The sequence below is a fragment of the Fusarium verticillioides genome, chromosome 10 (genome assembly GCF_000149555.1).
Source record: "Fusarium verticillioides 7600 chromosome 10, whole genome shotgun sequence".
Lineage (NCBI taxonomy): Eukaryota > Fungi > Ascomycota > Sordariomycetes > Hypocreales > Nectriaceae > Fusarium > Fusarium verticillioides.
In genome coordinates, this window is record NC_031684.1 from 1,231,577 (window position 1) to 1,258,875 (window position 27,299).

General features: G+C 49.8%; 12 protein-coding genes across 12 annotated transcripts; 7 read left to right on the forward strand and 5 right to left on the reverse strand.

Moving 5' to 3' along the window:
• Nucleotides 1-531: 531 nt before the first annotated feature.
• Nucleotides 532-2,456, reverse strand: FVEG_08675 (hypothetical protein). Its single transcript, XM_018897561.1, has 3 exons — nt 2,079-2,456; nt 1,883-2,030; nt 532-1,837 (listed from the first exon to the last, which is right to left on the reverse strand). Exons 1-3 carry the CDS (start codon nt 2,166-2,168, stop codon nt 957-959), a joined length of 1,119 nt encoding a protein of 372 aa, XP_018755249.1. The 5' UTR covers nt 2,169-2,456; the 3' UTR covers nt 532-956.
• A 9-nt stretch (nt 2,457-2,465) lies between these two features.
• Nucleotides 2,466-2,762, reverse strand: FVEG_16397 (hypothetical protein; the record flags this gene model as incomplete). The annotated part of the gene is made up of 1 exon (XM_018905636.1): nt 2,466-2,762. One exon carries the CDS (start codon nt 2,760-2,762, stop codon nt 2,466-2,468), a length of 297 nt encoding a protein of 98 aa, XP_018755248.1.
• A 631-nt stretch (nt 2,763-3,393) lies between these two features.
• FVEG_08674 (hypothetical protein) lies at nt 3,394-4,634 on the reverse strand. The gene has a single exon (XM_018897560.1). The coding sequence runs from the start codon at nt 4,169-4,171 to the stop codon at nt 3,503-3,505; it is 669 nt and encodes a 222-aa protein (XP_018755247.1). The 5' UTR covers nt 4,172-4,634; the 3' UTR covers nt 3,394-3,502.
• Nucleotides 4,635-4,865: 231 nt separating this feature from the next.
• FVEG_08673 (3-oxoacyl-[acyl-carrier protein] reductase) lies at nt 4,866-6,766 on the forward strand. Its single transcript, XM_018897559.1, has 4 exons — nt 4,866-4,966; nt 5,040-5,520; nt 5,568-6,140; nt 6,191-6,766. The coding sequence occupies exons 2-4, from the start codon at nt 5,442-5,444 to the stop codon at nt 6,412-6,414; spliced, it is 876 nt and encodes a 291-aa protein (XP_018755246.1). The 5' UTR covers nt 4,866-4,966; nt 5,040-5,441; the 3' UTR covers nt 6,415-6,766.
• Nucleotides 6,767-7,224: 458 nt separating this feature from the next.
• FVEG_08672 (hypothetical protein) lies at nt 7,225-10,522 on the forward strand. Its single transcript, XM_018897558.1, has one exon. It carries the CDS (start codon nt 7,386-7,388, stop codon nt 10,185-10,187), a length of 2,802 nt encoding a protein of 933 aa, XP_018755245.1. The 5' UTR covers nt 7,225-7,385; the 3' UTR covers nt 10,188-10,522.
• A 47-nt stretch (nt 10,523-10,569) lies between these two features.
• FVEG_08671 (hypothetical protein) lies at nt 10,570-11,207 on the forward strand (the record flags this gene model as incomplete). The annotated part of the gene is made up of 1 exon (XM_018897557.1): nt 10,570-11,207. The coding sequence occupies exon 1, from the start codon at nt 10,644-10,646 to the stop codon at nt 11,205-11,207; it is 564 nt and encodes a 187-aa protein (XP_018755244.1). The 5' UTR covers nt 10,570-10,643.
• A 985-nt stretch (nt 11,208-12,192) lies between these two features.
• FVEG_08670 (hypothetical protein) lies at nt 12,193-14,899 on the forward strand (the record flags this gene model as incomplete). Its single annotated transcript, XM_018897556.1, has 4 exons — nt 12,193-12,755; nt 12,804-13,139; nt 13,190-13,783; nt 13,834-14,899. The coding sequence occupies 4 exons, from the start codon at nt 12,193-12,195 to the stop codon at nt 14,897-14,899; spliced, it is 2,559 nt and encodes an 852-aa protein (XP_018755243.1).
• A 922-nt stretch (nt 14,900-15,821) lies between these two features.
• On the forward strand, nt 15,822-18,495 carry FVEG_08669 (OPT family small oligopeptide transporter; the record flags this gene model as incomplete). Its single annotated transcript, XM_018897555.1, has 9 exons — nt 15,822-15,906; nt 15,958-16,250; nt 16,301-16,572; nt 16,626-16,816; nt 16,875-17,131; nt 17,189-17,512; nt 17,560-17,742; nt 17,791-18,375; nt 18,430-18,495. The coding sequence occupies 9 exons, from the start codon at nt 15,822-15,824 to the stop codon at nt 18,493-18,495; spliced, it is 2,256 nt and encodes a 751-aa protein (XP_018755242.1).
• A 646-nt stretch (nt 18,496-19,141) lies between these two features.
• FVEG_16396 (hypothetical protein) lies at nt 19,142-21,327 on the forward strand (the record flags this gene model as incomplete). Its single annotated transcript, XM_018905635.1, has 7 exons — nt 19,142-19,653; nt 19,706-19,884; nt 19,941-20,350; nt 20,397-20,582; nt 20,630-20,767; nt 20,815-20,945; nt 20,994-21,327. The coding sequence occupies 7 exons, from the start codon at nt 19,142-19,144 to the stop codon at nt 21,325-21,327; spliced, it is 1,890 nt and encodes a 629-aa protein (XP_018755241.1).
• A 336-nt stretch (nt 21,328-21,663) lies between these two features.
• FVEG_16395 (hypothetical protein) lies at nt 21,664-22,004 on the forward strand (the record flags this gene model as incomplete). Its single annotated transcript, XM_018905634.1, has 2 exons — nt 21,664-21,700; nt 21,760-22,004. The coding sequence occupies 2 exons, from the start codon at nt 21,664-21,666 to the stop codon at nt 22,002-22,004; spliced, it is 282 nt and encodes a 93-aa protein (XP_018755240.1).
• A 39-nt stretch (nt 22,005-22,043) lies between these two features.
• Nucleotides 22,044-23,130, reverse strand: FVEG_08667 (hypothetical protein; the record flags this gene model as incomplete). Its single annotated transcript, XM_018897554.1, has 3 exons — nt 22,044-22,499; nt 22,547-22,879; nt 22,933-23,130. The coding sequence occupies 3 exons, from the start codon at nt 23,128-23,130 to the stop codon at nt 22,044-22,046; spliced, it is 987 nt and encodes a 328-aa protein (XP_018755239.1).
• Nucleotides 23,131-25,091: 1,961 nt separating this feature from the next.
• On the reverse strand, nt 25,092-27,284 carry FVEG_08666 (POT family proton-dependent oligopeptide transporter). The gene is made up of 2 exons (XM_018897553.1): nt 26,978-27,284; nt 25,092-26,918 (listed from the first exon to the last, which is right to left on the reverse strand). Exons 1-2 carry the CDS (start codon nt 27,007-27,009, stop codon nt 25,154-25,156), a joined length of 1,797 nt encoding a protein of 598 aa, XP_018755238.1. The 5' UTR covers nt 27,010-27,284; the 3' UTR covers nt 25,092-25,153.
• Nucleotides 27,285-27,299: the final 15 nt, after the last annotated feature.

The following is a 27,299-nucleotide window of genomic DNA, read 5'->3' on the forward strand; positions in this document are numbered from 1 at the left end:
TTTCGGTCAGATCATACGTATCATATCATCATGAGAATAGCGCATCTCCGCGGCTCGACGCTTTGCCCTAAAAGCCGAACTACGACTGAAATGGCACCCAATCAACAATCCACTGGCTCGCCCCCAATGGCAGAATACGAAAATGCAACCCCTCGCAAACTTGGTCTGTTGAGTGCGGTCCAAAACTCCTATCTATTATTATCTGTATGTCGGGCTCGTTCTTGATCCCGAATGGTAGCACCAAAATTGTGAAGAGAATCAATGGTTCTGATAAGAGACTTAATGGTTGCTCTGCTGGACATTTCCCTCCATTTGAATTCATAGCACAAACTTGGAGGGCAGAGAGGCAGTAGTCTGATGGAGCCGGAGTGCCCGTCACAATAGATATGTCGGAGGATTATCATTCGTTTCTGAGGGCTAATTAGCAAGCAAAGTAATGGTTCCTCGTTGATCGAAGAGTGGGTTTAGGTTTGGGAGCAAGAAGACTCAAGACTTCAAGAGAAGATGCTGAAGTAAGCTTAGTAAAGGTTTCCCTAAACGTAGACTAAATTACCTAAATATCTTTTTCACCTAGTGTCAAGTTCTTGATTTCTTCTCCTGGCCCGAGTCAGAGGATATATAGCTGAGTCTCTCCATAAGTCCTGCTTCTGTTTCTATTCAATGCCCCAAGTTTGCCCCTGCCACGAAGACCCCTGTGACGTTGCCCTAAATCATCTCACATAGGCTTGTAGCTGAACTAAAACCTTGCTTGTTTCGAGCCATGTAAAATCATTGATTGAATTAGCTAGTCGCAAACAATTGTAGATCGCTCACATAAGTCAGATAAATGTGTGTCCAGATTGTCATTCATATCCCGATTTGTATATCTATTCGGCCTCAAGCGCCAAGTGGTTATCTCGAGTCTATGTAGGAACATTGAAATCTATGGATGATCGGAAGCAAGCCTATAGCCATATTTAGTGGGATCTTATCTGTTCAACATTCTGCTTATCGCCAAAACCAGGTGTCCCACCAAGCGAGCCAAAGATATCACCGATATAATTCTGAGCAGGGATGCCAGCCTCGAATCTGGTGGACCACTCCTCCAAGATCCCCTGAATTACCTTGAGAGCAGTAAGATAGAGGTTGCGAGTGGATGGCCCCAAGCCACCTTTGTCCATAACGAAAGGAAGCTGATGGGGCTTATCCTCATGTCCTCTGTCGAAGTTGGAAGCAGATCGAATCAAGAGGATTCGTGAAAAGTCAACTTTCCCTTGAAGTGCTGCGTTCAAGAGGCCAGCTAGAAGGGCATTATCCTCCTGAGCTGTCATTGTGTATTCTCCTTGTCCTGACGTATAAACTCTCGCAACCTTCTCCATAGCCTCAGAGATTCGATGACCATGCCAGAAGGTATTGGAAGACAGAACATCTCCCTCAAGGACGGTGGGATCCTCAGCCGCTGCGTCAAAAACACCACCGGGAGAGTTCTTCCATAAAGCCCGATGCTCAGCAGCCTTTGGTGAGTCTGTAAGCTCGACAGTTTTGGCAACGGAAAGAGCATAGTCTCTCAAGTTTGTATTAAGCTCAAATACTTCAGAGCCATGCACGATGCCAGGAAACTGGTCGGGCCTGTCTGCTCCCATTGGGATATACCCTGACCCCCATTCCTCCGGAACTTCTCTCGCGTCAAACTCCAGCTGTGTATCAACCTGAACAGCGAATTTTGCAAACGCAACAGAGCCAATAGTTGCTCGCTTGGGGTTAACGCCTGCAATACCGGTCAGGACAAAGTATGACTTTGCGAGGTCGAAGAGCGGCGATGTTAGAAGAGCACTAATCGATAGAGATGCGTTGATAACTACTTCGGGTCAGGGAAGGGTTTTGAAGGGAGCTGGATCCTTACGGGCAGTTCCGACTACCAAGAGTGCGACTTCGCCATTCTCTGTGACGTGGATATCTTCGTAGCCCCTAGCCAAGCCCGGAACGCGCACTTTACGAGAGAAGTGAAGAGCACTACCAGCGGAAAGCCAATTCCTTGATTCTTCGTAGAACTCGTCGTCGTCAGCTCAGTGTTATCCCAAGAACTGAGTTGCACTCACCATAGCGATAAGCAGGACCTTGGGCGATATTTTAGCGGCTGTTGGCTGCTGGGCCTGGACCCCTTGCGCGGCTGGGTTCTGTGCACTCATGATGCTTCGTACTGATTGGTATAATCACGAATGGTCTTGATTCTACTCCTGAAGTTTGGAAAGATTTTTCTTGAGGCAATAAGTTGATAAAAGACAAAATGACCTCATTTGAGCCTGGGTGGGGTCGAGATGGCGTGATCAGCGCAACTAACTTTTGGGCTCTTTTCCTTTATCATTCACTTGAGCTACAAGCCGAGGCTCACGATCCTCTCGCGTCCACCGCCTTATTCTCTCAAAGCGAGATTTTATCAGATGACGGAATTGAAGGTTCCACAGAAGCCTTCAACCCGAGACTCATTACCAGAGCCAGTACCATGCCCCAACAATGAAAGCGATGGGCAGAGCCAGTTTCGCAGTGTGGATCATCTGCTCTCTCTGCTTCTGTGACCGAATGCGCATTTGTTCTTCACAAAATCGCTTTGATTCCGCAGCAAGCCTCTCTGTGTCGGCAGCTATATCTTCGCCCGACCTGTTACGCATTCTTTCGATCATGGCCAACACGTCGGCTTCGGAAGTTTCTCGTGTAGTTTGTTCATTTATATCGCTGGGCTTTCGCCCTGGTACCGGATGCCCGGCTTCCTGATGTTGTGACATAGTGTTCGACTGGCTGCCTTGGTTGAGCGTTTGGATTAGCGGCGGCACTTGCAGAGTTTGAATGGGTATCTCTCTGATGGTTATTTGCTAGTGTAGAAATGTCGAATTCTCTCTGAAACTCACATTTATCTAATTTATAGTGATCGTGTCTGCCTAGGCTTCAGCCAAGGCAGATTTGCGATTGTGCAATCAGCCTCAGTCTTAGGTGGCTTGGCCTGTCTTGTCACGCTCCAGCCTCATGCTACACTGCTCACTATGTTCATCGTCAATGGATGTTTAAACCTTCAAACAAAGTCTCGGATCTCCTTTTTGAAGTATTGCTCTGTTATATGAGGAGATTGGAGATCCGACGTTATCTCGGAATCGGAATTGACCACCGGACTCTCGGCCGAACCGAGCCGTGGCTATAACTGTTGGTCTGAGTGAATGAAGGTGCAGTCCTGGAAGCTTCAAATCCAGCTGTGCCCAAAAAGAGCGTAAATGTGCAGGTAAGAGCTGCGTATATATATAATGGTCTCGCTAGCGTACATAGCAGGTGTATCACGGAAATGGAAAGTCAAAAAACAGTTGGCCATGCCACAAGTTTTCACTGCCAGTTTCACACGATAAGAGCCTGTAGTCAGATAGAAGAGATGAGATGTGTTATTCCTAAGTTATTAATCATATCTAGATCTATAACGGTGTGAACTAATCAACACTGGTTTGGGTGATGAGGATGAGGCGCGGGTTCATGATCCCCTTTATGCCTTCCTTCGGCCAAAGAAGTCCATAACCTCCAAGCTGCCATGATCAGAGACATGTAACTGCTTGTCTCCGTCCTTGACATTGATAGTTACCATCCCAGCAAATCTCGTATACCATGTCTCCCACTCCTGACTCGTAGTTGGGTGAGGGAAAGAAGCGATCACTTTCTGCTGTCCGTCAAAGCGAACCTGCGCAGGGCTGTCACCTGCTGACTTGACGAGGTAGATACAATCCGAGCTGGTGGGCTTGCCTGTGTCTGGTTGCGCGATCTTCATTCCCTCCAAGCACACAAGTTGATCGTTGCTCACATCCAGCAGGACCTCATTCCCGCGGACGACGAAGAGCAGAGGCACCTCTCGACCACCACAATCTTGACGGAAGCGCACTGAGGCTGACACTATAGACAGCCCCCCAACATCAGCGCGTCCCCATAGCCAGTTGTCCAAGATCGTCTCCATGGGGACGTTGCCCCAGTTGTGGTCATGGTAGGCATTGCCTTCAACCTTGGTCTTGGTGCCGTTGACCGTGACTTCTCCAGTGAGCTGGCCACCAGGGACAGCTACGAACCATGAGAAGTGACGACCGTCCACGTTCCATCGACCTGTGCCCGGTCGGTATGATGGAGTACTTCTCTTGATGACCACGTCGAAACCAAATCCTTCCATCTCATCGGGGTCGACAAAGATGTGATACTCATTGAGACCATTGACACTGCGGAACTCTTGCGATACTGAAGATCACAGTGATCTTTCGCCACCACGATATCGGAGGGGAGACTGCCAAGGCGCTTATGCAAGTCACATAGCTTCTTGCCATCCTTGGCGATGTTCAGATCAATGAGTCCCGTTTTGGGACCGTCTCCTTCTGTTATATAGAAGAAGGCAACCTGCAAGAACCAGCCATCTTGAAGATGTGCGTCGGCGTACCACCACTCCCACTCTCCACTTTCGACGCCGGGACTGCGAAGGCCGTCCTCCCAGCTTGCAGGTTGAGATTTATCTAACCCGAGCTTTTGCAAGCTCTGGTCATCAGTCAGAAGACGTCCTTGTGCGGATTCAGTCATTGATAAGGATGTTTGTCTTGAGTCTATTGGAAACTCTGTAGCTATTGAAAGAAGATAAATGTTCAGAATCGAGTTGATTGAGGGCAGAAATGCATGTAGGGCTAGCTTTTAACTTTTATATATTGTCGTGTCATGTAAGCTCAGGGGCGATTCATCGTTATTCAGACTTTTCTGACTTGCCTAGTGCTTTCGTTTAGGACAATCGTATGATTATGGAAAGCAACATGCCACTATGATCAAGACGTAGCAAATAGATTATTCGCTATCAGTTACACGTGTCGATTTGAGCTTTTGATAGCTAAGATGCCGGGATGCCTTCCTTGTCCTTCCGCGGCTTCCACGTAGACCGTACTCGAGTGCCGCAACAAACCTCGCTGCGCTCCTGCCACTGATACCGGTTTGTTTGAGCCCTGTCTTTTCTTTCATGATAACATTAGTCAAAATCCTATACAAGACCTAACTATTAGTAGCAAGTATGCTTCCCTTCCTGGCATACGTTTCAGGCGGCAGTAAATTCGAGTCTCGGAATTGCAAGCGATCTAGTTAGTGGGGGTCTCGGCCGAACCGAACCGTGGCTATGACTGCCATTCTCACCTACGCGGAGTTTGAACTCCCTGATGGAAGTCATATAAATTGGAATTAGAACACGGGGTCAAAAGAAACATTTAATAAGACTAGAATACTGCACGCGACGTGATAATAAGAAACTGTAGGTGTTGTTTGAGATAAAAGCGGGGTTGAATTGATAACGACGACATGACAGCTTGACTGCGTAAGCGGGGCTCGATGATCAATGAATTGCCTCAACTTTCGAGATCCCCGACTAACGACTCAGCTCTCTAGAGAACCCATTTTCGAATCACATAGCGACAATGTCTTCAGAACAACTCAGCGCCGGCTCACTCTTCAGCCTCAATGGCCTTGTCGCGGTCGTGACAGGCGGAGGCTCAGGTCAGTCAACCCCTCAGAGCACGGATTCACAACTGATCGTATTACAGGCATCGGCCTCATGTTCGTCAAGGCGTTACTCCAAAATGGTGCCGCAAAGGTCTACATTGCTGGTAGAAGGAAGGAAAAGCTGGATGAAGTCACCAGCTCATTGGGCGACAAGGTCGTTGGAGTCCAGTGCGACGTCACCTCCAAGTCAGATCTGCAGAACATGGTCTCTCAGATTGAGAAGGACACTGGGTACGTCAACCTATTGGTGTGCAACTCCGGTATTGGAGGACCTCAAGTCAAGCCACTCACTCCCGAAACAACATTGGAAGAATGGGCCAAGTCCAACTTTGACACTGATTTCGGCGACTATGTCAACACGTTCGCCATCAATACCGCTTCTGTCTGGTTCACCAGCATGGCTTTCCTCCCACTTCTGAAGAAGGGCAACGAGAAGGGAAATGTCGAGCAGACTTCGCAAGTCATTGTTACCAGCTCCATCGCCGCATTCAACAAGAAAGCTCCCGGCGGTTGGGCATACGGACAGTCCAAGGCTGGAGCTGTTCTAGCAGCCAAGCAGCTTGCCGTTGCCCTTCCTCAGTGGAACATCAGAGCCAATTGTATTGCTCCTGGATGTGAGTAGACTCATATGTCAATGGCAAAGTGGGATTCTAACAGTTCCCAGTATTCCCCAGCGAAATGTCAGAGCCGATCGTCAAGATGTATACCGATGAGTCAGGACAGCCTGGTGCCGTGCCGACATCAATGGCGCCACTTCGAAGAATGGGAGACGAGAAGGATATGTCGGGAACTTTCCTATATCTTGCATCTCGGGCGGGTGGATATTGTAACGGCACAGTTATAGTCGTCGATGGCGGTCGCTTGAGTAACTTTCCGACCACCAATTAGGACAAGTCCTTGGACTATAGAACAAGGTACATTGAATAAAATTGCAACAGCTTCTTTATTCACCGTCCGCCAATTCCAAGGTACTTGTCTATATCTCCCAGTCGCCCAGACAGCCCTGGGCTCTTTTGAATTGTGAACTCAATAACGCGCCAATCACTCTTCAAGATGGAGTTACTGTGCGTTTCTGGGCCATCAAGCAGAAGATCCATGCCACGGCTGGTAATTGCCGAGATCTCACATGTAAAATATGGGAGGCAGGGAGGGCAAGGGCTTGCATGCTGGTACCCGAAGTGCCGTTCAATGAAGTAGGACTTTACCTCCGCTCACAACAAAATTGCTCCTTCAAGACTAGTGAAACTGGCCTGCAATGACTGCATGCTTATCACATTCGATGAGCCGTGGGACTTTCAATTATCTGACGGCTTGATAGGCTCCTTGATCGTGAATACGATACACCGAATTCCAAGCCACCCGATTGCTGCCTTGAGGGATCTGTTAGCTGTGAATCCTCAAACACCATCTCAGGATCCATTGGCTCGTTAGCGGGGGAATCGCTGAGGTGAGACTGAGCTGGCGGGAGGCCCTTTTAGCGGAGACGGGGAGATGACAAAAAGCCTGGATCTGTAAACGGCGAGTTTGTATGGAGGTGAGCCCCTCCTTTTCTGACACCCATGCGACGCTTTGGGCGCTTCGCCACGACCCTCAGCGGCATTGCTGCCTGTGGTCCTACGGAGTACAGGGGGTTTCTGTGCGACACGGCACGGGAAGTGACTCAGCCCGGCAACGCATATCTTGTCAATCAATCGTCGTATCGAATTCACGATGTCAATGCGTGCAGGCATGCGTGAGCTGCCTGATTAGGTCAGAGGCCTTTGCAATGTGCATTTTGCTATAAGACACATTCATCTCCAGGCCTCAACACCATTATCTCCATTCACACCAACTCCAATCATTCCTCATTCACAATCACAATGGCGCGTACCGCACAAACAAGGGCCAAGCGTGGCGGCCGTCGCAACACAACAAACAACACGCGCAATACACGCAATCACAAAGAGAATGACCTCGAATACATGGCTCTCAAGCAAGAGGCAGAGCGACGCGAGCGCATCCTCGCTGACCGACGCCGAACTGCTGCCAAATGGCGCCCCAAGATTCCCGAAGTCCGAAAGGTCAACTTTGAGAACTTCAAGAACAGATTCCAAGACATCGATGAGCCTGATTATGCCATTGACGTTCTGATGTCGGGTACTGGTACCCAGGCTCAGATCCGTCGTGAGCATGGTCTTCGTCGACGTGAGGAGATGGCTCGTCTTCGTCAGAAGTACATGTACTACCCTGGCGGTGGTGTCAATGAGACGCCTCATCGCAAGACTGATGCCTATGAGAAGGCTCGTCGCGAGAAGGATGGTCAACCGTCTTCAGACTCAGAGATCCAGCGCATTCGCATCCAGTCCCAACCTATCTTGGGCCACTTGACAGCTCTTATGAACGACACCGAGAAGCGATCGTCTCCCCGAACATTTATGCGACCCTTCAAGACTCTGGTTCACTTCCAACCCAAGATGCGAGAAATTCTTGCGACTCTTGAGGACAAGTGGGCTGACTTTGAGGACATTGGTAGCGAAAGCTCTGAGGTTGTCGACGTCGCTGAAGAGACTGAGGCAGAGGTTGTCGTTGACGAGGAGGAGACAGCTGAAGATGGCGATGATGTCGCTTCTCAAACATCTGAGGCTTCGAGCATCGAGTCAGTCGACTCCGACGCCGATGAAGACTACGACAATCTGATGGACAGTCCCGAGGCGCTCCGCGACATGCGATGCTACGTTGACTTCGTCGACAAGGAAGTCCTTCCTCTTTACAACCGCTTCGAGGGCTCTACCGCCGACCGCGTTAAGTTCGATGATCTCTGGTCGCTCTTCCGCGTCGGCGACCTCATTTATATGCCTGCATCTGGTGAGACCGGCGGCCGCTACCACGAAATCTGGCGTGTCTACAAGGTCCGAAGCCCCGAGCCCGAGACATCATATCCCACCTCCGGCTGGGACTTCTTCGCAGACGAGCAACAGATCGACGAGAACTCCAAGTTCAAGATCTCCGCTTATTACATCGATCACGATGGCAACACCTTTGGCGCTGTCCGACGCAAGTTTGAGATTGAGTCGTTCATTGGAGAGCGATCAATTGACTCCCTCGAGGCCTTCCCCATCCGATACCGCCACGATTATAAGCAGCTTCTCAGCTCAATGCAAGACCAGGGCCGCAAGTTCATCAACTACTTGGATGATCGCCACCAGCAATACAGCGCCTGGACTCTGACCAGAAACCCTCCTTCTCACCGCACCGAGCCCGAAGAGGAGATCCTCGACAACGAGGACTATGAGAAGATGCGACATCCTGAGTTCGTCGAGAGCGACGTTATTGTCGACCTTACAGAGGCTTACCAGAAGATGCCTGACTGGCGCCCGCGATTCCATCAGCTCACGATCAACAAGTCTTCACGGTGCGAGATCAAAGACGACGAGATGCCTATCCAGCATTGGTTCAACGGTACCCGCCAGAACCTAGCCTACTCCCAGAACGAGATCATCCAGCACGCCGATGGTGTTGAGGCCCGTCAGCGAAGGGACAACCTTGCCGTTGACGCTTTCCTCCGCGTTCGCGTCAAGGGCAGTCGCACCTTTGAGACCAACCCCAAGGCTTTGGAGCTTCGCGACGAGGACCTTGTTCTTCTTCCCAAGCGCATGTTTGCCTACGCTCTTCGTGAGCGTCGGTTCTTGCCAATTGATCTCAACGTTCTTAAGCCCGTGCGACGCGAGCCTGGTGTCTTTGAGAACCTCCGCATTCAGAGCGACTACAAGGATGTCGTGCGCGGACTTGTCATGTCACATTTCCAGCGAAAGGTTCTTGAGCGCAAGTATGCCGATGCCGCGACTGAGGGACCTAGCCAGGATCTGATCCAGGGCAAGGGTCGCGGTCTCGTTGTGCTTCTGCATGGCGTTCCTGGTGTCGGAAAGACCGCTACTGCAGAGGCTGTCGCTATGGAGAACCGCAAGCCGCTGTTTGTCATCACTTGTGGTGACCTCGGTCTTACACCTCATGAGGTTGAGTCTTCTCTGAAGAACGTCTTCCGCCTCGCTCATCTCTGGGACTGTGTTCTTCTGCTCGACGAGGCGGACGTGTTCCTCACTCAGCGATCCAAGCAGGACATGAAACGTAACGCTCTTGTGTCAGTCTTCCTCCGCGTTCTTGAGTACTACAACGGTCTTCTGTTCCTGACTACCAACCGAGTCGGCACAATCGACGAGGCCTTCAAGTCTCGTATTCACCTCTCCCTGTACTACCCTCCTCTAGACAAGACTCAGACACGCGACATCTTCCGCCTTAATATCGGCAAACTCAAGCAGATCGAGGCCGAGCGCCACCGCATGACTGGAGAACCGGCCCTCGTCATCAAAGAGAACGAGATCATCGACTTTGCCGCCAAGCACTACGAGGAACTCGCCCGCTCAACTGGATGCTGGAACGGTCGACAAATCCGAAGCGCGTTTCAGATCGCCTCCAGTCTTGCCATTCACAACTACGCCAACCAAGCCGAGACAGCTCGATCCCGTGGCCAGAGCCCTCCTGCGGCTCCTGTTCTCGACAGGACTTGGTTTGAGAAGGTTCAGATGTCGACGCAGAGCTTTGATCGGCACATGAAGAAGGAGGCTGGTAGCTATGACTCTGAGATGCCGATGCGAAGCACATTCCAGGAGAGCAAGTTTGACTAAGATCAGGTATTCTACAGCTGGACTGGGAAGATGATTGATCACGACTGTTGATGTTGTTTCTATCTTTTGGCGTTGGTAGCAATTGTGAAAAACTTACAGCAACATTCTTTGAGTCCGAGATGAACAATACGATGCAATTCACGTAAAAGCGCACCAGCCTCTGGAACTTTAAAACAGATTAACCAAACCTCTGGCTTTTCTTTCACCTGTTTTTCATTTCACTGTTCACAATTAATCGCTTTGCCAGCGTTTTATTCTGCTCGTTGGACTGAACCGGCCTAACCTAAACACTCTCGCTTGTCTTCAGTTCATTGAGATGTCAATGTTCAGCAACCTGATACGCTGTCAATTGAATGCGTCGGTGAGATAAGAGACTATTAATTTCGTCCACGATGCTCAAATTAATTTCTATGTACGCGCGTCTCCTGGACTATTATCTGCATTGTTTGATCGAAAATGGCTCCTTCTGCAACCTCCGAGCCACTGCTATTTGCAATAGGCACGCACTCGAAGATTTCCCATTATGTTGTGACATACGCCAGAAAGAATCCCGGGGACTTTTTGTCATATCTGCGTCGCGTTTGGCCCGAATACAGAGAAAGGCTAGCCGAGAACCCGGGCTGCTTGAGGTTCCTTGGCCGTTCCAAGGTTCTCGAGAATGGAGAGACACGTAAGATCCACAAGACCTGGATTCCGCTCTCGGAGCTGCGGCGCCTTCAAAGTCGTTACTTGTTGCTCGGAGAAAATGCCTCCTTTCCTCGCCTTGACCCCCTACTCCCAGAGGATGATACACTCGGAGACTGGGACTTTCTTCCGCAGCTTGGATCTCAAACCAAACCTGATATCTACTTCTGGGTCAATACTTTGTCCGATATTAAGTTTAATTCTTGGTACAAGGTTGCCTCCTCGCAGCGAGTCAAGGAGTTATATCTGTTGCTCTATGAGATTTATCAGGAAACCGTGGACGGTAACGAAGGTGAAAAGAAGGTCGCAAATTACCTCAGCTATGGCCAATATTGATCGTATATGCGCTTCCGGAAGATAACTGATGGTGAAAATAGGTATAATTTCACGAAAGGCTCGCTCCTCCTCCACCCACAAGGTTGGAGTAACCCTGATATTTCATTTCGATATGGCCCCAGGGGCACGTATTCGAAGAAGTGCTCGATGCCACTGCCAGCGGAGCGGAACGCAACACTATCAGAGAGCAACCTGATTGCAAGATTCTACGAAGAAGTTCTTCGTTTGGGGAACGTGACCACATATACTGTCATTCTGGATGAGCTCAAGCTCCACCGAACTAAGGTATCTAAAGGGATCATCGGCAGAGACACATCCAACTTATATCAAGGCCTTGAAGACCTTGACGTGTGTGACCGAGACAGAGAACGAATGATGTCTGTATTCCCTGGAAGAAAAACATGGAAATACGACGAGTTTAATGACTGTAAACAACAGACAGGAATTCTAAAATTATCCCTATATCTTTTTCTTTCATGGGTCTTTGGAATACCATCGACAATTTATCTGGTCGCATGGCGTGAAGCTACCTAATCAAATCGACCTCAGTCGACAATACCCTCATCTCAAGTCTTTCTTTGTAGATCGGCTTGAGATACCGGAGTTAACGACGAATGTCCTCCAAAAACAAATTCTTGAGCTTGCAGACGACGCACCCGCATATGATCAATGGAGGCGGGGATGCCTTAGTCAAAATCCTCACACTGTACGTGCGGCGATTTTCATTCAGGCGTTTATGCCTTATCATGGCGGTTGAGGGGCCTATTTCTGGTTCAATAACGGCCCGAGCCCGCCATAAGGTGGCGCGTTTTGGGAGTTGTGTTCAGTGGCGCAATTTTCGGATACGCACTGTATTGATACAGCCAGTGAAGGTCTCGTACTTTTTATTCAAAAAGCTGCATCGTGAATTTTCCACGACGCGTTTCCAACAACTGAACTCCTATTTCAACCCAAGTTCAGTTATCGTGTCTGACCCTCTTTCATGATGTCTGAGCCCCTGGAATCGGATCCTCCCCTTATTGACAAAGATGACCCAGAGTCTCTTTCACCAGCTGCGCTTCGTTTTGCGGACGACAAGCCTCATGAGTTTCTCAAATACCTTCATCGCGTCTGGGACACAAACAAACAACAAGTCCTTGAATCGACTAAGCTGCTGCATCAACTGAAGCAGGTCAAGGTCGCTTGTTGCGACGGACATCTTCATCCTGTTTCCGAGGCATGGCTTCGTACAAAAGACCTCGTCAGCATTTGTTCCAAGTTTCTTTTGCCTGAGGAACAATTTCGTTTTGTTATTCTTAACGTTCAGGAACCCAAAGACGAGGAACGATCCTCGTGGAGCTTCCTCAGGGAGATTTGCCAATACGAACTCGGCGATCAGTTTCTCACTGATCTTTTACTTACTATCAAGAAAGCATGGCCGACAAATGTCAAAAATCCAGGACGTGTCTTCGGGATTTACAACTACCTCCTTCGTCGCGCGAAGTATAAGAAATTATTTCCGGGCGGGCCCTACTACCCCTACAAGTATCTATCTGACGATGAAAAGCGGTAAGTCTTTTTTTCCACCGTCGTCCCTGTCATATTCTGACCTTGCAGGAACAATTTCAACGCTGGCGAACTTCTCCTCCACAAGGGCAAATGGATAAAGCCCAGTTCATGCTTTCTCCATGCGCCAGATTACGTGCGGTCGAAGATAGTCCTCATGCCCGTGTCCGCTGGAACTGACGCAAGCTCCTTTGAACCACTATCGATGACTGAATTCTATCAACTGATTCTCGGCATTCCGGACTTTCCTATGGCCTGGTGTAGCATCTTTTATGGGCTGAATGCTCTCCAGAAGTCGACTGGTCAAACGTCCATTCAATCAGTGGCTGAACTTTATCGTGCGTTGAATGAGAGTGAGCTATCTGAGGAAGAGAGAACCACCATGCGGTTAGTACGTTGTGATACCCACACGCCAATTTGCTGACTTGGAGGAACAGGAGACTATTCCAACAGTTCAACATGATCGCCGTTCAGCAGGGTAGTGTCATCAAGTGGCAAACCCAGCTCACATGTATTTGGTCGCCGCTCATGGAAATCAGAAACTTGGCCGAGTTGAGTAGACTATATCCAGATCTCAAAGAGCTCTTCGTAGGCCTCCTAGGGGTCGAAGAAGCAACAGACAAAACCATTTTGTCACGCATGTCTGACGGGACACCGGATTTCGAGATGCGAGACCTTTTCAGCCTTCTCAACTGCCTGATTATGACGTCCAAAATATCGATCAAACCTGACGAACTTTTGCCCCGGCGAGTTTTTCTTGGAAAGCTGAAAGGCAAAAGTTATCGCTTTGCTGGCACGGAAGAGTTCTTTATTCCCGATGACCAGGAGTTCGCGGCAACCTTCAAGGATGATCTCCCTCTCCTCGATGCTACTGCCGAGGAGATCGCGATTCTCAATCCACTTTTCTCATGGCTGGGCTTCAAGGATCGCTATTTGTCGAACCGTGTCCGCCACAGGTGCATTTGGTGTCCAACTGCACAACAACAGAGGCTTGAATGGGATGTGGTTGAGAGGGCGGAAGGTATTCTTCGGTGAGTCTCATAACCCCTGAATTAATGGACGGAGCTAATATGTTACCTAGAATCGCCATGCATTGCGGCAGCCCCCGAACGACAACAAAACCGGGCAGAGTGGCACTTCTAAATATCTTGAGAAATGCTGAAGTGCTTGCTGTCGAAGGCATGCAGTCTGAAAAAGTGCTGCTTTGGCGTGGAAAAGGTTCCAGGTGCCTGGGCACTGGGCGGCATCACCATCACGGATTCGCTGCTCCGAGCACACACCCAAAGCTTTTTATTCCTTCTAGCGACGCAAGCCATCCCGTGGACAAGCTCGTCATTTACGTTTCACCTGACAAGGAAGAACGAGAACTAGCAGTCGTTACGGCACTCCCGCAGCGGTTGATGCAATGGCTCATGGTAGATCCGAAAACTCTGACATGGGGAGCGGCCCCTGAGCGCGGCGTGAGCCTTCTGAAGACTGTGCTGACTGCTCCACCAAATGCTATTGATGCCTTACTCACAAGTGAGGGAGTTTTACGCATCCTAGTAACGATGGCCAATCGAACGACGTTACATCAAGAGGCTACACCCCAGAACACAACATCAAATGAGCCTGCTCATCAGCCATCCCAGCCTAGGCATGATTCCAACCCGTCCTCGGGCGTACTATTTGAGTTTGTAGCTCACAGAAACGGAATCGAGAACGCACCACTAGTCAGTTCCCTTACAGAAACATTGGAGAAAGTGCAGCTAGCGAGCCTATTCATATTCAGCCAACAATCAGAATCAGCAGCAGGCCCCAGCAGCACAAGGGTGTCACAAGAGACGACACCCCAAGCAAACCAGCATAAGTCAACCTCGGGGAGACAAACAGAATCCCCCTCCGAGGACAAGAAGATGCCATTGAAGGACGAGCCAGTTCCTAGCGGGGATGAGGACGAATACACACCCCGATACGCGTCTATAAGCGAACGGCCCAAACTCAAACCCATGTCGCGAAAGCGGTCTCGCTCGCCATCATCCAACTCACCACCGTCGTCTCACTTGAGTCAAATCCCAGATGATGTGATTCGTGGAATAGAGAGACTGAGGATTGCAGACACACCTGAGGTGACTCTTCAGTCGCCCAAACTCATCTCGGCAGCGTAGAACAAAGCCGGATCGAGTTAGCTTGTGTATGGAGGAGGAGGTTGAGCTGTGATATCAGGGTTATGCTTAATTGTTTGAATTCTGTATGGTTTGCTTTATCAGTGGTGCCACATCGTTGCACTAAATTCAGCTCGGTGGAGTGGTTTACAAGGTCTTGGTCTAAGCAGAGACCAATATGTAGTCGAGTTTTCAACCTTGGTTGCATTTGCTGACTCGACAAGTTGGCTGGGACATACACTTCATGAGTTGCACTCCCCACGCGACCCAGAGCGCGTGGACGGCCGATCCTGGTCGATTGATAAACCATCCCTGAACTTCAGGGTCCTAATACAACGCAAGACATTTTGCCAAGAACCGGTTACTTCATATGCTTAGTTCTATTTGATGGACCGTACAATTGGTAATGCTTGGCTAATGATGGTTATCATGCCATGTAAAAATTTCTCGAGGCAGTGCCGCGTAGTTTCTCGGCAAACGTGCCGAGTACCGTGATAGTGGCTTCTAGCCTTGCTACAGCTGAGAATATCTGAGAACCATGAAATCTGGTGCCGATGTGAGCTCCCTATCAGTGATGCTTGGTATAAGAACATCGTGACATCCAAAAGGATATCGAAGATATTTTGAGAAGGGCAGCAGACAATTTCAAGGATCTTGAAATGATCTGTAGTTGACGAGGCCATTTTCAGTGCCGAGAATCGCTAAGATATCTCGGCATACGGCACGCTAAGAGCCACAGAATTAACTCATGTCAGCATGACTATCTTTTACAGTGGAGTCCTTGCCAAGGTTACCGAACCGACTTTGCCGTTGTGACGGCTTGGCAGATCTTTTTATAAGATAGATAATCAATCTCTAATCATTTTCATCTTATCTGATCTGCTTCGATGTGATCGTCGTGAGCTCTGCATACGAAAACCTCGACATGAGTGCATCTGTCGAGAAAGGCCACGCTGAGGCCGAAGTGACCGCTCCAAACAAGGGTCTGGTCCGACCAGAGACATCTCCAGGTACGTTGCTGACTTGTACCTTCACAGATTGCTTATGCTCATGAATCAAAGGCGAATCTGTCGAGGAAGTCCTGTCAGCGGCTGGCGTGGGCTTCAAGGATGACGATCCAACTCTACCGTGTCTGACTCTTCGCATGTGGACAATCGGCATTGCCTTTTGTCTTGTGGGTAGCGGAGTAAACACTCTGTACACCCTCAGATTCCCATCCATCAGCCTTTCACAGTCCGCAATCCAGTTCCTCGCTTATCCCGTCGGCAAGGCATGGGAGTATACGATACCAGACTGGGGCTTCACCTTGTTCGGCAAGCGACATAGCCTGAACCCTGGACCCTTCAACCACAAGGTATTTGCTCCCGAGGATCCTTGAAGATTCACTTAATAATCTTGGATCAGGAGAACATGCTTATCTACATTTTGGCCAACCTCAGCTTCTTGACCCGATTGAGTGCCGATGTCCTCACCGAACAGCGGGTATTCTACGGCCTCAAGGCGGGATGGGGTTTCGAGATCCTTGCAACACTCACATCAATCCTGTTCGGCTTTGCTCTGTCTGGATTGACGCGATCAGTCGTTGTCGAACCAAAGAGCCTCGTTTGGCCCGGCGTGCTCGGAAACACGGCTCTCAACGCGGCCCTGCATACACCACGCAAGGAGGTGATGGCTGGGTAAGCATTTCTCTCAGCGCTCTCGGGGACGGGCTTTACTAACTTGTTTGCAGCAAGATTTCTCGTTACCACTTCTTTATCCTCGCCTTCTGCGCCTCTTTCTGTTGGTACTGGTTCCCCGACTTTATCTTCCCTGCCTTGGGTTACTTTACGTGGATCTGCTGGATCGCCCCCAAGAACCCTGTCGTCAACCAGGTGTTTGGCATGAAGAGTGGACTGGGGTTGTTGCCTTTCACCTTCGACTGTATGTGCTCGCCGCTCTATGATTCGAGGCTTCGGTCGCTTACAAACTGTTTCTTCAGGGAGTCAAATTGCCTATATCGGATCACCACTTGTAGTCCCGGTCTGGGCCATCCTCAACGTTCTCGCCTCTCTTGTCTTCTGGATCTACATTGTTAGCCCAGCGCTCTACTACTCGAACACCTGGTTCTCAGCTCATCTACCGCTACAAAGCAATTCAATCTTCGATAACACCGGAGAAGTCTTCAACGTCTCGAAGGTTGTCAATAAGAAGGACGGCTTCACTTTTGATCATGATCTGTATGCACAATACTCCGACGTAAGTCTCGCCCTGCCACGCCTCCTAGAGATGAGAGATGCTAATGTCCTCACCCAGATCTATCTCCCTGTAACCTATGCGCTCAACACTTTCGGTCTGTCGTTTGCTACCATCTCCTCTCTTTTTGTCTGGCTCTTTCTCGAGAAGCGCCGGGATTTAGTGAGAACATTCCGCGATGCTTGCAAATCGTTGACGTCGAAGAACACTTCCACTCGTGACAGACTGCAGCCGCAATATGATGCAGTTCCGCTTTGGTGGTACATGACTGCTGCCCTTGTAGCATTGGGTATCGGTATCTTCACCTATGAGTACTACCCCGTTCAGCTGCGTTGGTATGGCGTGATTTTCGGCATGGTAGTTTCCTCTATCTTCTTCATCCCTGTGAGTACCTAGGCTTTCACTCACAAGCATTCTCCTGACTTCCGAAGCTCGCTTGGGTGTATGCCACTAGCAACATCAAGATTCAGATCGATATCTTCTGTCGCATCATCGCTGGTTACGTCTGGGAAGGCAAGGTCCTGGCCAATATCTGGTTCTTCAACGTTGGCTACATCTCGGGCATCAAGGGCCTTGCTTTCTCTCAAGACCTGAAGCTCGGTATCTATTGCGGTGTAAGTGGTCCTTGTCTCGACGCGACTGACTTCGAGCTGACGTATCAGATCCCTCCTCGAAGCCTCTTCCTGGTCCAAGTAGTCGGCCTTATCGTTGGAACTCTTGGTCAAGTGTCCGTCCTCAACTGGGCACTCGGAAACATCCCCAACGTCTGCAATGCCAAACTTGCTCCGAACGGCTTTACCTGTCCCTTTTCCCGAACTCATTTCAACACAAGTATGGTCTGGGGCGCACTCGGTCCCCGTCGTTTCTTCGAGCCAGGCGCTCTCTACAGGCCCTTGCTCTGGTTCTTCCTCGTCGGAGCTCTTCTCCCTGTCGTCGTATACCTCCTTCGAACCAAGGCATTCCCTCATGTCAATTGGCTGAAGAAGATTCATGTTCCGCTGTTCCTGGGCGGCTTGAACTATATCCCTCCTGCATCAGGTGTCAACTATGGCAGTTGGGCTTTATTCGGGCTCTTGTTTGGCGCTCTTATTAAGAAGCGCAAGACCAGCTGGTGGCATCGATTTAACTTCGTTCTGAGCTCCGCTCTGGATTGTTCTGTCGCTATCGCTGGCATCGTCATCTTCTTCGCCATTTTCTATACCGGTGCCGCGGATAACTTCAATTGGTGGGGAACCAACGTGTACAAGGTCAGTTGATTATACTCATCGAGATGTGCTGTCGGCTAAAGGGGAATGTAACAGAATACTTGCGATTGGAAGAGTTGCCCTTACAAGGCGTTAGCAAAAGGGGAGACCTTTGGACCTTAGCAGCCTGTCCTACGAGTTCAGCAAGCCAAGCCTTTTTGCATCCGATCATAAGGTACTCTAGAAGGTTGAATGAGAAGTTTGAAAACGCGTTGAAAAGTAACAAGGAATAAGAATGTTGGTAACCTTGTTTGTTGGAGCCAGCCAAATGGCGTAACGTTTGTCTTGCTTTCATGCACTTGCTGTGTTTGGGTTACAGAGGATCTGTGCCCCTGTAACGGCCAGGCCCCAGTGGGCACCTTGTGATGTGCACAAAGCCTCCTGCAAAATGGTGATCAGACACGCTAATACTGGATGGAGACCCCAATACCACATCGGCAAAGTTAATTTTGGTAGCTAAACAAGCAAAGCCTCATCCTTTGGGATTTATTCCACCTGCCGGAAGCAAAATACAGGAAAATCATGCAGAATTTCTAATACAGTAGGGATGATAACGTGTGATGATCGGCGTCGATGCGGGGGGAAGAGGGGAAATAACATGATGATCCCCTGGAGCTCTTCCTTACGCGCTGGCGATGTAGACGTCATAAGGTTCACACAAACTCAACGTGGTATGCAGGCGGGGAACACGGAATGGCATGCTAAGGCAGTACAAAAGCTCCTTCATCCTCATGCGCAATTTCACTCATCGTAACCATCGCTTTTCAAAATGTTCTGGTCAAATCATGTCCCCTTTGCAGGGCTTTGCTCTCTGTTTCTCGACGTCGCTTCTGCGCAGACAAAGTACGAGGTTCAAAAACCTCCACTTGATACCGACTGGACTTACAAGGTCGGCACCAATCCTTGGCCGGAACATCCGCGGCCGCAGCTCAAGCGCGATGCCTGGCAGAGCCTGAATGGCATTTGGACATGGAGCGGCCATGGTGATCTCAGCAATCCGCCCAAGGGGGGCCCTCTTGATCGCGAGGTGCTGGTTCCCGCCTGCATCGAGAGCGCCCTGTCGGGATTGCAGATCCTCGACGAGCGCGAGTTTTGGTACCAGAGGTCATTCGAGGTATCGGATGACTGGAAGAATCAGACTGTTCTACTTCACTTTGAGGCCGTCGACTATAACTCAACCGTATTCGTCAATGAGAAAGAAAGGACGACGCACATTGGGGGCTACGACCGCTTCACTGTTGACGTGACGGAGGACATCAAGTTTGGTGAGTCGAATGAGCTGTAAGTCCCAGTTCGAACCTCCAGGCTGGAACGCGCTCTAACATTTTACCAGGCTCGTCTTTGTGAACGACCCGACAGACGATCAAGTTATCCCCATTGGCAAACAGACCTTGCGGCCGAGTCACATCTTCTATCGCTCCTGCTCGGGTATCTGGCAGCAAGTCTGGCTCGAGGCTGTTCCGAAAGACTACATCACCGATCTCGACCTCACTGCGGGTGCAGATGGTGAAGGTCAACAAATCCCCTGTTTCCGGTGTCTTATCCGACCGCTGACCATTCTGTTCCAGTTACCGCAACAGTCCACACCTCTCAAGAGTCTGGCAAATCCGCCAAAGTGGTGATCGAAGCCAGCGATGGTACAAAACTGGCCTCCCACGAAGGAACGACCGATGAAGAATTCACTTTCACCGCCAAGTCGCCGAGACTTTGGTGGCCCGACTCCCCAACGCTTTACAACATAACCGTAACACTTAACAGCGGAGACACGGTACACAGTTACACCGGCTTTCGAACTATATCCAAAGGTAAAGTTGAGAACGTCACACGGCCACTTCTCAACGGCGAGTTTGTGTTTCAGTTTGGAACTCTCGACCAGGGTTTCTGGCCCGATGGATTGTACACGCCGCCGAGCAGGGAGGCCATGGTCTCCGATCTGAAGCTTCTGAAGAAGTTTGGCTTCAACATGGTTCGCAAACATGTCAGTATGGCCTTGTGAACTTAATCGCTCTTACTGACTAGAGAAGATCAAATATGAGCCTCATCTGTTTTACCAAGCATGCGATGAGCTTGGCCTGCTGGTCATCCAAGATATGCCCAGTCTGCCTGCAGACGGCAACCGCAAGCCCAACGACGCGCAGCAAGCCGAGTTTCAACGACAGTTCGAGATTCTTGTGAAACAACACAAGAGTTACACTTCAATCGTCACATGGGTATGAACAGAGACTAGTCAGGATGTTTCGCTTGCTAACCATGGTAGGTCATCTACAACGAGGGCTGGGGTCAGCGAGATGGGTCTCCTGAGAAGAGCTTGACTGAGCTGCTGCAGAAGCTTGACAAGTCGAGACTCATCAACTCTATCAGCGGATGGAACGACCACGGATTCGGCGACTTCCACGTAGGTCACTTCAAGACCTCATTCAACACTTCACTGACTCGGTTTAGGACAATCACAACTATGCAGCACCTCAATGCGGCACGCCATTCTACTCGCAACCCAAGACCCCATATGATCCTGAGCGCATCGGTATTGCAGGCGAGTACGGTGGCATCGGTCACAACGTCTCGATTGACCAGTAAGCTCAAATCTCCGTGTTCAACTTCGTCACTAACCGCTCCTGCAGCCTTTGGAACGTCAAGCAAGCCATCGATAGCATCCCCGAGACATACGAAATCAACGAGAACCTCGACTCATATAATTATCGATCCGGTGTCTTATTCCGAGATATTCGCGAGCAAACTCAGCGTTTCGCTTGCAGCGGTGCCGTATATACCCAGACGAGCGATGTTGAAGGCGAGGTAAATGGTCTGATCACCTACGATCGTCGGTTCGTGAGACCAGATGTTGAGAAATGGCAGAGTGAGATTGCCAGTGTATACAAGGCTGCAACTTCTCGAGGCGGGCGTGAGTCTGATGGGAATGGGAAGAGAGCAGCCGGATCGTTACTGGACTTGTAGTGTTTGAGTGACGACTGTTGGCTTCACTATCAATCATACTTTTCCACCTTGAGATGAGATCTCCTTTTCATTGAACTCGTAACAGCTTTCGTGCATTCACAACAATGTCCCATTCAATATCAAACACTTTGACCAGCGATGCCAAGGTCTCGTTGCATTGAATAAAGGTCACTGTGGACTAGTCAACAAAGTGGCGACAATCCTTCTCGCCACCGTCTGCCTGCTGGGACACGTCACCTGCTTTCAAGCTTCACCTCCATCGAACCGCAGTGACTAGAGGAGAACCCAAATATCACAAACTAAGACCACAAAATCTTGGACCTGAAAAGCCCAACAATGCCATCAGACAATCACAACGAAAAGCCGACCGCCGGTAACGAAACCAAAGCGCGAGATCTCTCCCTTTTGCCCATATTGCTGACTTCAATCCAGCGTCCAACCCATACAACGAGGACGAATGGCAGATTGTCGACAAGGAAGACACTCAACCTGTTGGTGTGGTAAATGAAGAGAAGAAAGAAGTGATTCAGGAGAAAATCTATGAGAAGAGTGCTGCGGAGGAGAAAAGAGAATTAGCAAAGGCAAGATGGGAAGGCATGCAGCCGCAAAGGGGCGGCGTGTACCCCAACAGAGAGGTCAAGGTCCCAAGCTATCCCCAGTTCACTGGAAACTGGTAAACTGATCCTCGGTGGATGTCTCTGGACGCTATATAAAGTCTATTCAAAAAGGTTCTTGGTCCATGTATGTGCATTCCTAGTTGACCAGACTGGCGAAGATGGAGTGACCTGTTGTAAATGCTCCAAAGCCTCCCGAATCTTGTCCATATCTACCGACTGGCCATCCCAATAATCGTGCATGGCCCCGATCAGATACAGCTCATCGGCTATCTCTGGCCAGTCTACCGAAGACTTGACACAACCTGTTGGCTTAGTTGGTTGAACGGTTCGCTCATACTTGTCACGGAAGACGTGATATCGGGCTATGGCATCCCAACTATGCCACCGCCAACGATTCTCCGACGTCGCTCTAAACGGGAGGGGACTTTGCGATGCAGCAGGATCTTCTGTATCACTTAGAAGGAAGTTGATGAATCTTTCGAACTGTTCTGTTGTGAGGGGGAATAAAGTAAAGGGGCCTACTCGTCGGCTGGCATGGAGGTACAGCTCATTACACTACCCAAATGTTAGCACATGTCTGGCTAGCTTGTGGTCCATCCTACCTCTGATTCTGATTCTCCACGGTCAAAGACGAAGACCCCACCGAATATCTTTGCTTCAGCCCAGTACCCAACGGTATCGGCATCACCGTTGGGATACCGCTCAACTGCGACATAGAAGCTGTGGCAGAAAGGAGTTGGGTGTCGATACCCATCCCATTTACTGGAATCGTGTGGTGAGTCTATCCACTTTTGATATTCTTGGTGTGTATGGTTGAGGCCGTCTTGTTGGTACAAGTGTACAGCGATCTGGTGAATTGCCACGGCCAACAGCTCAAACAGTCGTAGGTGAAAGTGCCGTGAATCGACAGTGGTCTCTTCAAAGGCGCGCAGTAACTGGGATGAAATATCAGGCAAGGCGCGCCTAAGAACCGATTAAGAGGACTTACTTGTAGTTGGAACCTCAATCTCGTGGGAAGATGGTCGGAACGCAGCTGACGAGCTTTCTCAATCATATCCGGGCACAGCTCAAGATGTTGTGTAGCAGGATGGCCGTCCTGCGGCCAGTGGACATCTTGATAGGAGTCGATTGTAGGAAGCCCATCAATGATCTCCGCAAAAGTCCTTTCTGCTACTTGTGTTTCCATTACTCTCGTCACAGCTTACACGAATGTTTGGCGATGCCTCGTTCCCAGTGCATCAATTGTAGCCGTATTCGCGGTGTCGTCAAGCATCTCTGCCGTAGATTGTTGATAGGAAGAGGAGGTATGTCGGCTTGAAAAGACGACTCCTAGATCGGATTGCGCGTTGCCGGGGATTTCAAAGACTGGTGATGCGGAGGGGAAGCCCAGGCTTTAGTTGAGCGCAGCGGACTTGATCCTGAGGCACACTAAAGAATCAGGGACGAATGAGCGACCACACCAGGGGTACAAGGATTTACATCAAATCATACGGCTCCAATTACTTACTAATCATGGTCTAGATATCAACAACTCAACAGAAGGTTATCGAGTTCTCCTCGTTCTCAGAACCGAGGGCAGGGAGATGCAATAACCCAAATCTTTGTTCTGTGTCGTAAAGGGATTTAGGCAGATGTAGTGTAGATTCCGCTAGTCTCTCAAAAGTTTGCTAGTGCCATATCATGTAAAGTCAGAAAATTGTTTGTTTCCTATAGCCAAGGGTGTGAATGAGCGTGAGTGCCTGTGATTGCGTGACAGTCAACATACACGAGACATTCAAACTCAATATTCACCCACCTAGCTACCCTTATATGCCAATTTGACTATGTATATCCTCAACAAAGGGCAGTGGTGCAGTGGTATCTCTCCTAAAACCTACAAACCTTCTAAACTCCGAACCTAAAATCCTAAACTTCTCTCCCTGCACCCTCCCTTTGTTTTTTTGAGGTCAACGGTTCGAGTTCATGGTCCGAACCAACTTTCTCTCGGGTTTCGAGGCTTCATCCCTTTTGCATCCGAATGGTTTATTGACTTCTTGGGCAATGGGATCGCAGAAGCTCACCGAGCCAGAGTTGTGAAGATTGTTTTGTGGCCGAACCCCAGCTACATCTGCGGTGCAACCATGATGCACAGGTTCGATATGGAGCCAAAGTGCATGAGTAGAAGAATGATCTTCTCAGGCTTGATACTGTGTCTTGTTCCAGAATTTGGCTTTCTGTTTTGCGCATGTGTATGAGAGATATGATGGGAGTGTCGGGAAACCCTTCTGGGAATTCGGAATCGCGAAGTTGAGGCGTAGTCTAAAATTTCATTAGTTCAGCAGGAAAATGGAAGCACGGAGGTAGCTTATGATCTCGAGTTGTGGTGGGAGAAAGTCATTGGCCCCATTCTTTAGAGTAGACATCTGCCTGCTTACCCCTATTCATCTTTCTTGAATACATGCATCGAAAAGCCACGCCGTGGACAAATCCTCGTGGATTGAGAACCAGGACCTGTGCAGCTGAATCTCTCCTGAATATGGGGCCAGTCGTAGTGTGCTACAATGGGCAAAGGATCAAGCCGAACTCGTCAGTAAAGGAGGCGAGATGGAAATGGGGGACCCTGCGTAAGTTGAGGAGGAGTTCCTGATGAGGGCCAAGTGAGCTTGCATTGATATTTTTGATGCAGATAATGCGTCAAGCTGTGGCAGAGTGAGGCCATAGATTGTAATGAAGTGGTAAATACCTTGGCAGAGCCGGTTGTAACAAAAGTAAACATGTGCTATCAGGCGTGGCTGGACATTGACGGGAAGCATGGTGGGAAACGATACTTTGACCTGGCCATTGACCAGTGTCGTATCCTTTCCTCAAGTCCGTTCCCATGAATGATTGCTCACCCTACTTAAGCCCGAATTGTTCAACACTTTCCCAGGGCAGGGTGAGACGAGGCTGGCCTCAGGGCAACACACATTCCGTTTGGCTATTTGGCACACTCGTTAAGGACTTGCTAACCCATAGGTACCCTCCCTTAGCTAGCCGATGATGCCTCCCCTGCCCGCTTTTTTTGAAGGTCCCAGATTCGAACGGGGCGTGCACCGCGTGACAAAATGACGCGAACGTTTTCTTTTTTTGGGATTTGGCACTTCACAACTACGCGCTGCACAGATCACACGATTGTTTGAAATAATACGTTCAATGACACTATTTAACTATAATACATTCTTTAAAAATCATTACTCGTGATCCACAGTCTTGGGCTCAATGCCGTTGTGGGTAAGAGTTGGCTCATCTCTGTCCAGATCATACATGGCATCTTCTTGAGCATCATAGTGGCGGAAGATAGCATAAAAGATGCAGCCAGTGACGAAAGAAGAGATACCAACACCAGTGTAGAGCCACAAAAAGTTGGGGTCCTTGGCCTCAGAAACAAGTGCCTCGGCGATGGCAGATCCGAAAGCGTTGGTGAAGAGGTAGATAGACTGCACGAAGGACTTCATGCTGGGAGGGGCCTTGGTGTAGGCGTATTCGAGACCAGTGACGGAAATAAAGATCTCAGAGATACCGATGAAGATGTAGGCGGGTGTCTGGATGGCGATGTGCACGTTGTTGGGAAGCTTGGTGTTACCGTCCTGACCAGCAGCACATTCACCGGGGTGTTCATAGCAAGGTCCAGCAGAGTAGATGATGTGCTGAACGATGGCAGCGTAGGCAAGGCAGAGAGCAGCGAGCCAGAAACCGATGGTGATTCGGGCAATAGGTCGAAGCTCAATACCAGCTCGGCGAAGGATGGGATACAAGACCTTCTCGATGAGAGGCGTGAAAACCAAAATGGAGATGGGATCAAAGTTCTGCATCAGATCGTTGGGAACACCGTGACCTTGCATCTGACCAGCTTGGGTGACGAAGTTGGTGGAGAACTGTCCGTAGCAAACCCAGAAGATGGGGTAGAAGATGAAGACCTTGCAGGCGCGGAGAGCACGCTTAAGCTCGTCGACAAAGTGGTCGTTCCAGGGGACAACCTTGGTCTTTCCGTTGGCCTCGCGCCACGAGGGCTTCGCGGCATCGGTGTTGCGTGCAGCAATCATCATACCAAGAGCCTTGAAGGCATCAGTGATAACGGAGCCCTGGGGAGGGCGGTTGACAAAGGTCTTTCGGCGGAGGACCAGAGTGACGATACCGACGTTGAACATGCAGAAACACATGAGGTAGGCGGTCCAGAAACCCTTGTACTTCTCCATGAAGGGGGTAGCGAGCAGCGAGAGGGCACCGACGTTGATGCACCAATAGAAGATCATGTAGATGCGCTGGTAGGTAATAGCAGGGTCGATGACAACGCGCTCGCCGTTCTTCTCAGTTCGGATAGCCATTCTGCGTCGCTGGTACTGATCGGCGATGAGAGGCGCAATGTTGGACTTGATACCACCGGTTCCGAGACCAATAACGATAATAGCAACGATGTATCCAGCCTTTCCAGCGCCATGTTCCATAGCAACAGGTAGCGATGTAGTCCAGAGGATGATGAGACCAACCCAGTAAAAACCGCAGAAGACCAAGATGGTCCTGTACTTTCCGAGATACTGATCGGCGATGATGGCACCGAGAATGGGAGTCACGTAGCAGAACCATTGGAAGAAGAGGTTGAGACCAGTAGCAGCCTGATGGCCCATTCCAAGACCCTTGGCACCATCTGCGCCTGTCGGGCTGTTGGAGATGTAGTTCTGGAAAAGACCCTGAGCACCATAGTAGGTGAATCGTTCCGTCAACTCAACCACAGCGATGAGGAAAGCTGAAGCAGGGAGGTTCTCTCCTACACGTCGAAGAGTCGCCTTCTCATGATCATTGGGCTCCTCGCCATCGGCAGTGGTACCGAACTCAGGATCAGAAGGATAGTGCTGCTTGTCGAGAGACTTCTTCTCATCAATAGAAGGGGCGATATAACCACCAGCGAGATCAGTCTTCTTCTCGGCGGGCACGCGCTCACCTAACTCCTCGTGGAGCCTGCATTGCACGAGATTAGCAAGGGTACGAAATAAGCTTGAATAGAGTTTGCGACATACTCGGCAGCCAAATCCTCGTGATTCTGGGCCATGTTGCAGACGAGACGACGTCAATGAGACTCGATGAGACGAAAAAGTTTTCACTGTCACGGATGCAACAAGGGACAAGGCGAGGTTCGATTGATGATGAAAGGGAGGAGAGGATGGGAGTAAACGAAGAGTAATAAAAATACCAAGATCTGGAGACGTTTAATAAATATTCTGTCATGGAAACACGGTCGACTCCATATTCTACGCCACGAGATGCCACACCTCGACCGAAGCCATGCCCGTTGCTGTAAAACATCCGACCGTCAGAGTAAGGAACCTTTGTAACGGCCCG

Bases quoted from the DNA above. Each gene is read 5' to 3' on its own strand.
- FVEG_08675 (XM_018897561.1), bottom strand. From the start codon at position 2,168: ATGAGTGCACAGAACCCAGCCGCGCAAGGGGTCCAGGCCCAGCAGCCA. The intron at 2,031-2,078 runs GTGAGTGCAACT...GACGACGACGAG, and splicing joins AGGTCCTGCTTATCGCTATG to TTCTACGAAGAATCAAGGAA. The intron at 1,838-1,882 runs GTAAGGATCCAG...GACCCGAAGTAG, and splicing joins CTTGGTAGTCGGAACTGCCC to TTATCAACGCATCTCTATCG.
- FVEG_08674 (XM_018897560.1), bottom strand. From the start codon at position 4,171: ATGGAAGGATTTGGTTTCGACGTGGTCATCAAGAGAAGTACTCCATCA.
- FVEG_08673 (XM_018897559.1), top strand. From the start codon at position 5,442: ATGTCTTCAGAACAACTCAGCGCCGGCTCACTCTTCAGCCTCAATGGC. The intron at 5,521-5,567 runs GTCAGTCAACCC...ATCGTATTACAG, and splicing joins CGTGACAGGCGGAGGCTCAG to GCATCGGCCTCATGTTCGTC. The intron at 6,141-6,190 runs GTGAGTAGACTC...AACAGTTCCCAG, and splicing joins CAATTGTATTGCTCCTGGAT to TATTCCCCAGCGAAATGTCA.
- FVEG_08672 (XM_018897558.1), top strand. From the start codon at position 7,386: ATGGCGCGTACCGCACAAACAAGGGCCAAGCGTGGCGGCCGTCGCAAC.
- FVEG_08666 (XM_018897553.1), bottom strand. From the start codon at position 27,009: ATGGCCCAGAATCACGAGGATTTGGCTGCCGA. The intron at 26,919-26,977 runs GTATGTCGCAAA...CGTGCAATGCAG, and splicing joins CACGAGGATTTGGCTGCCGA to GCTCCACGAGGAGTTAGGTG.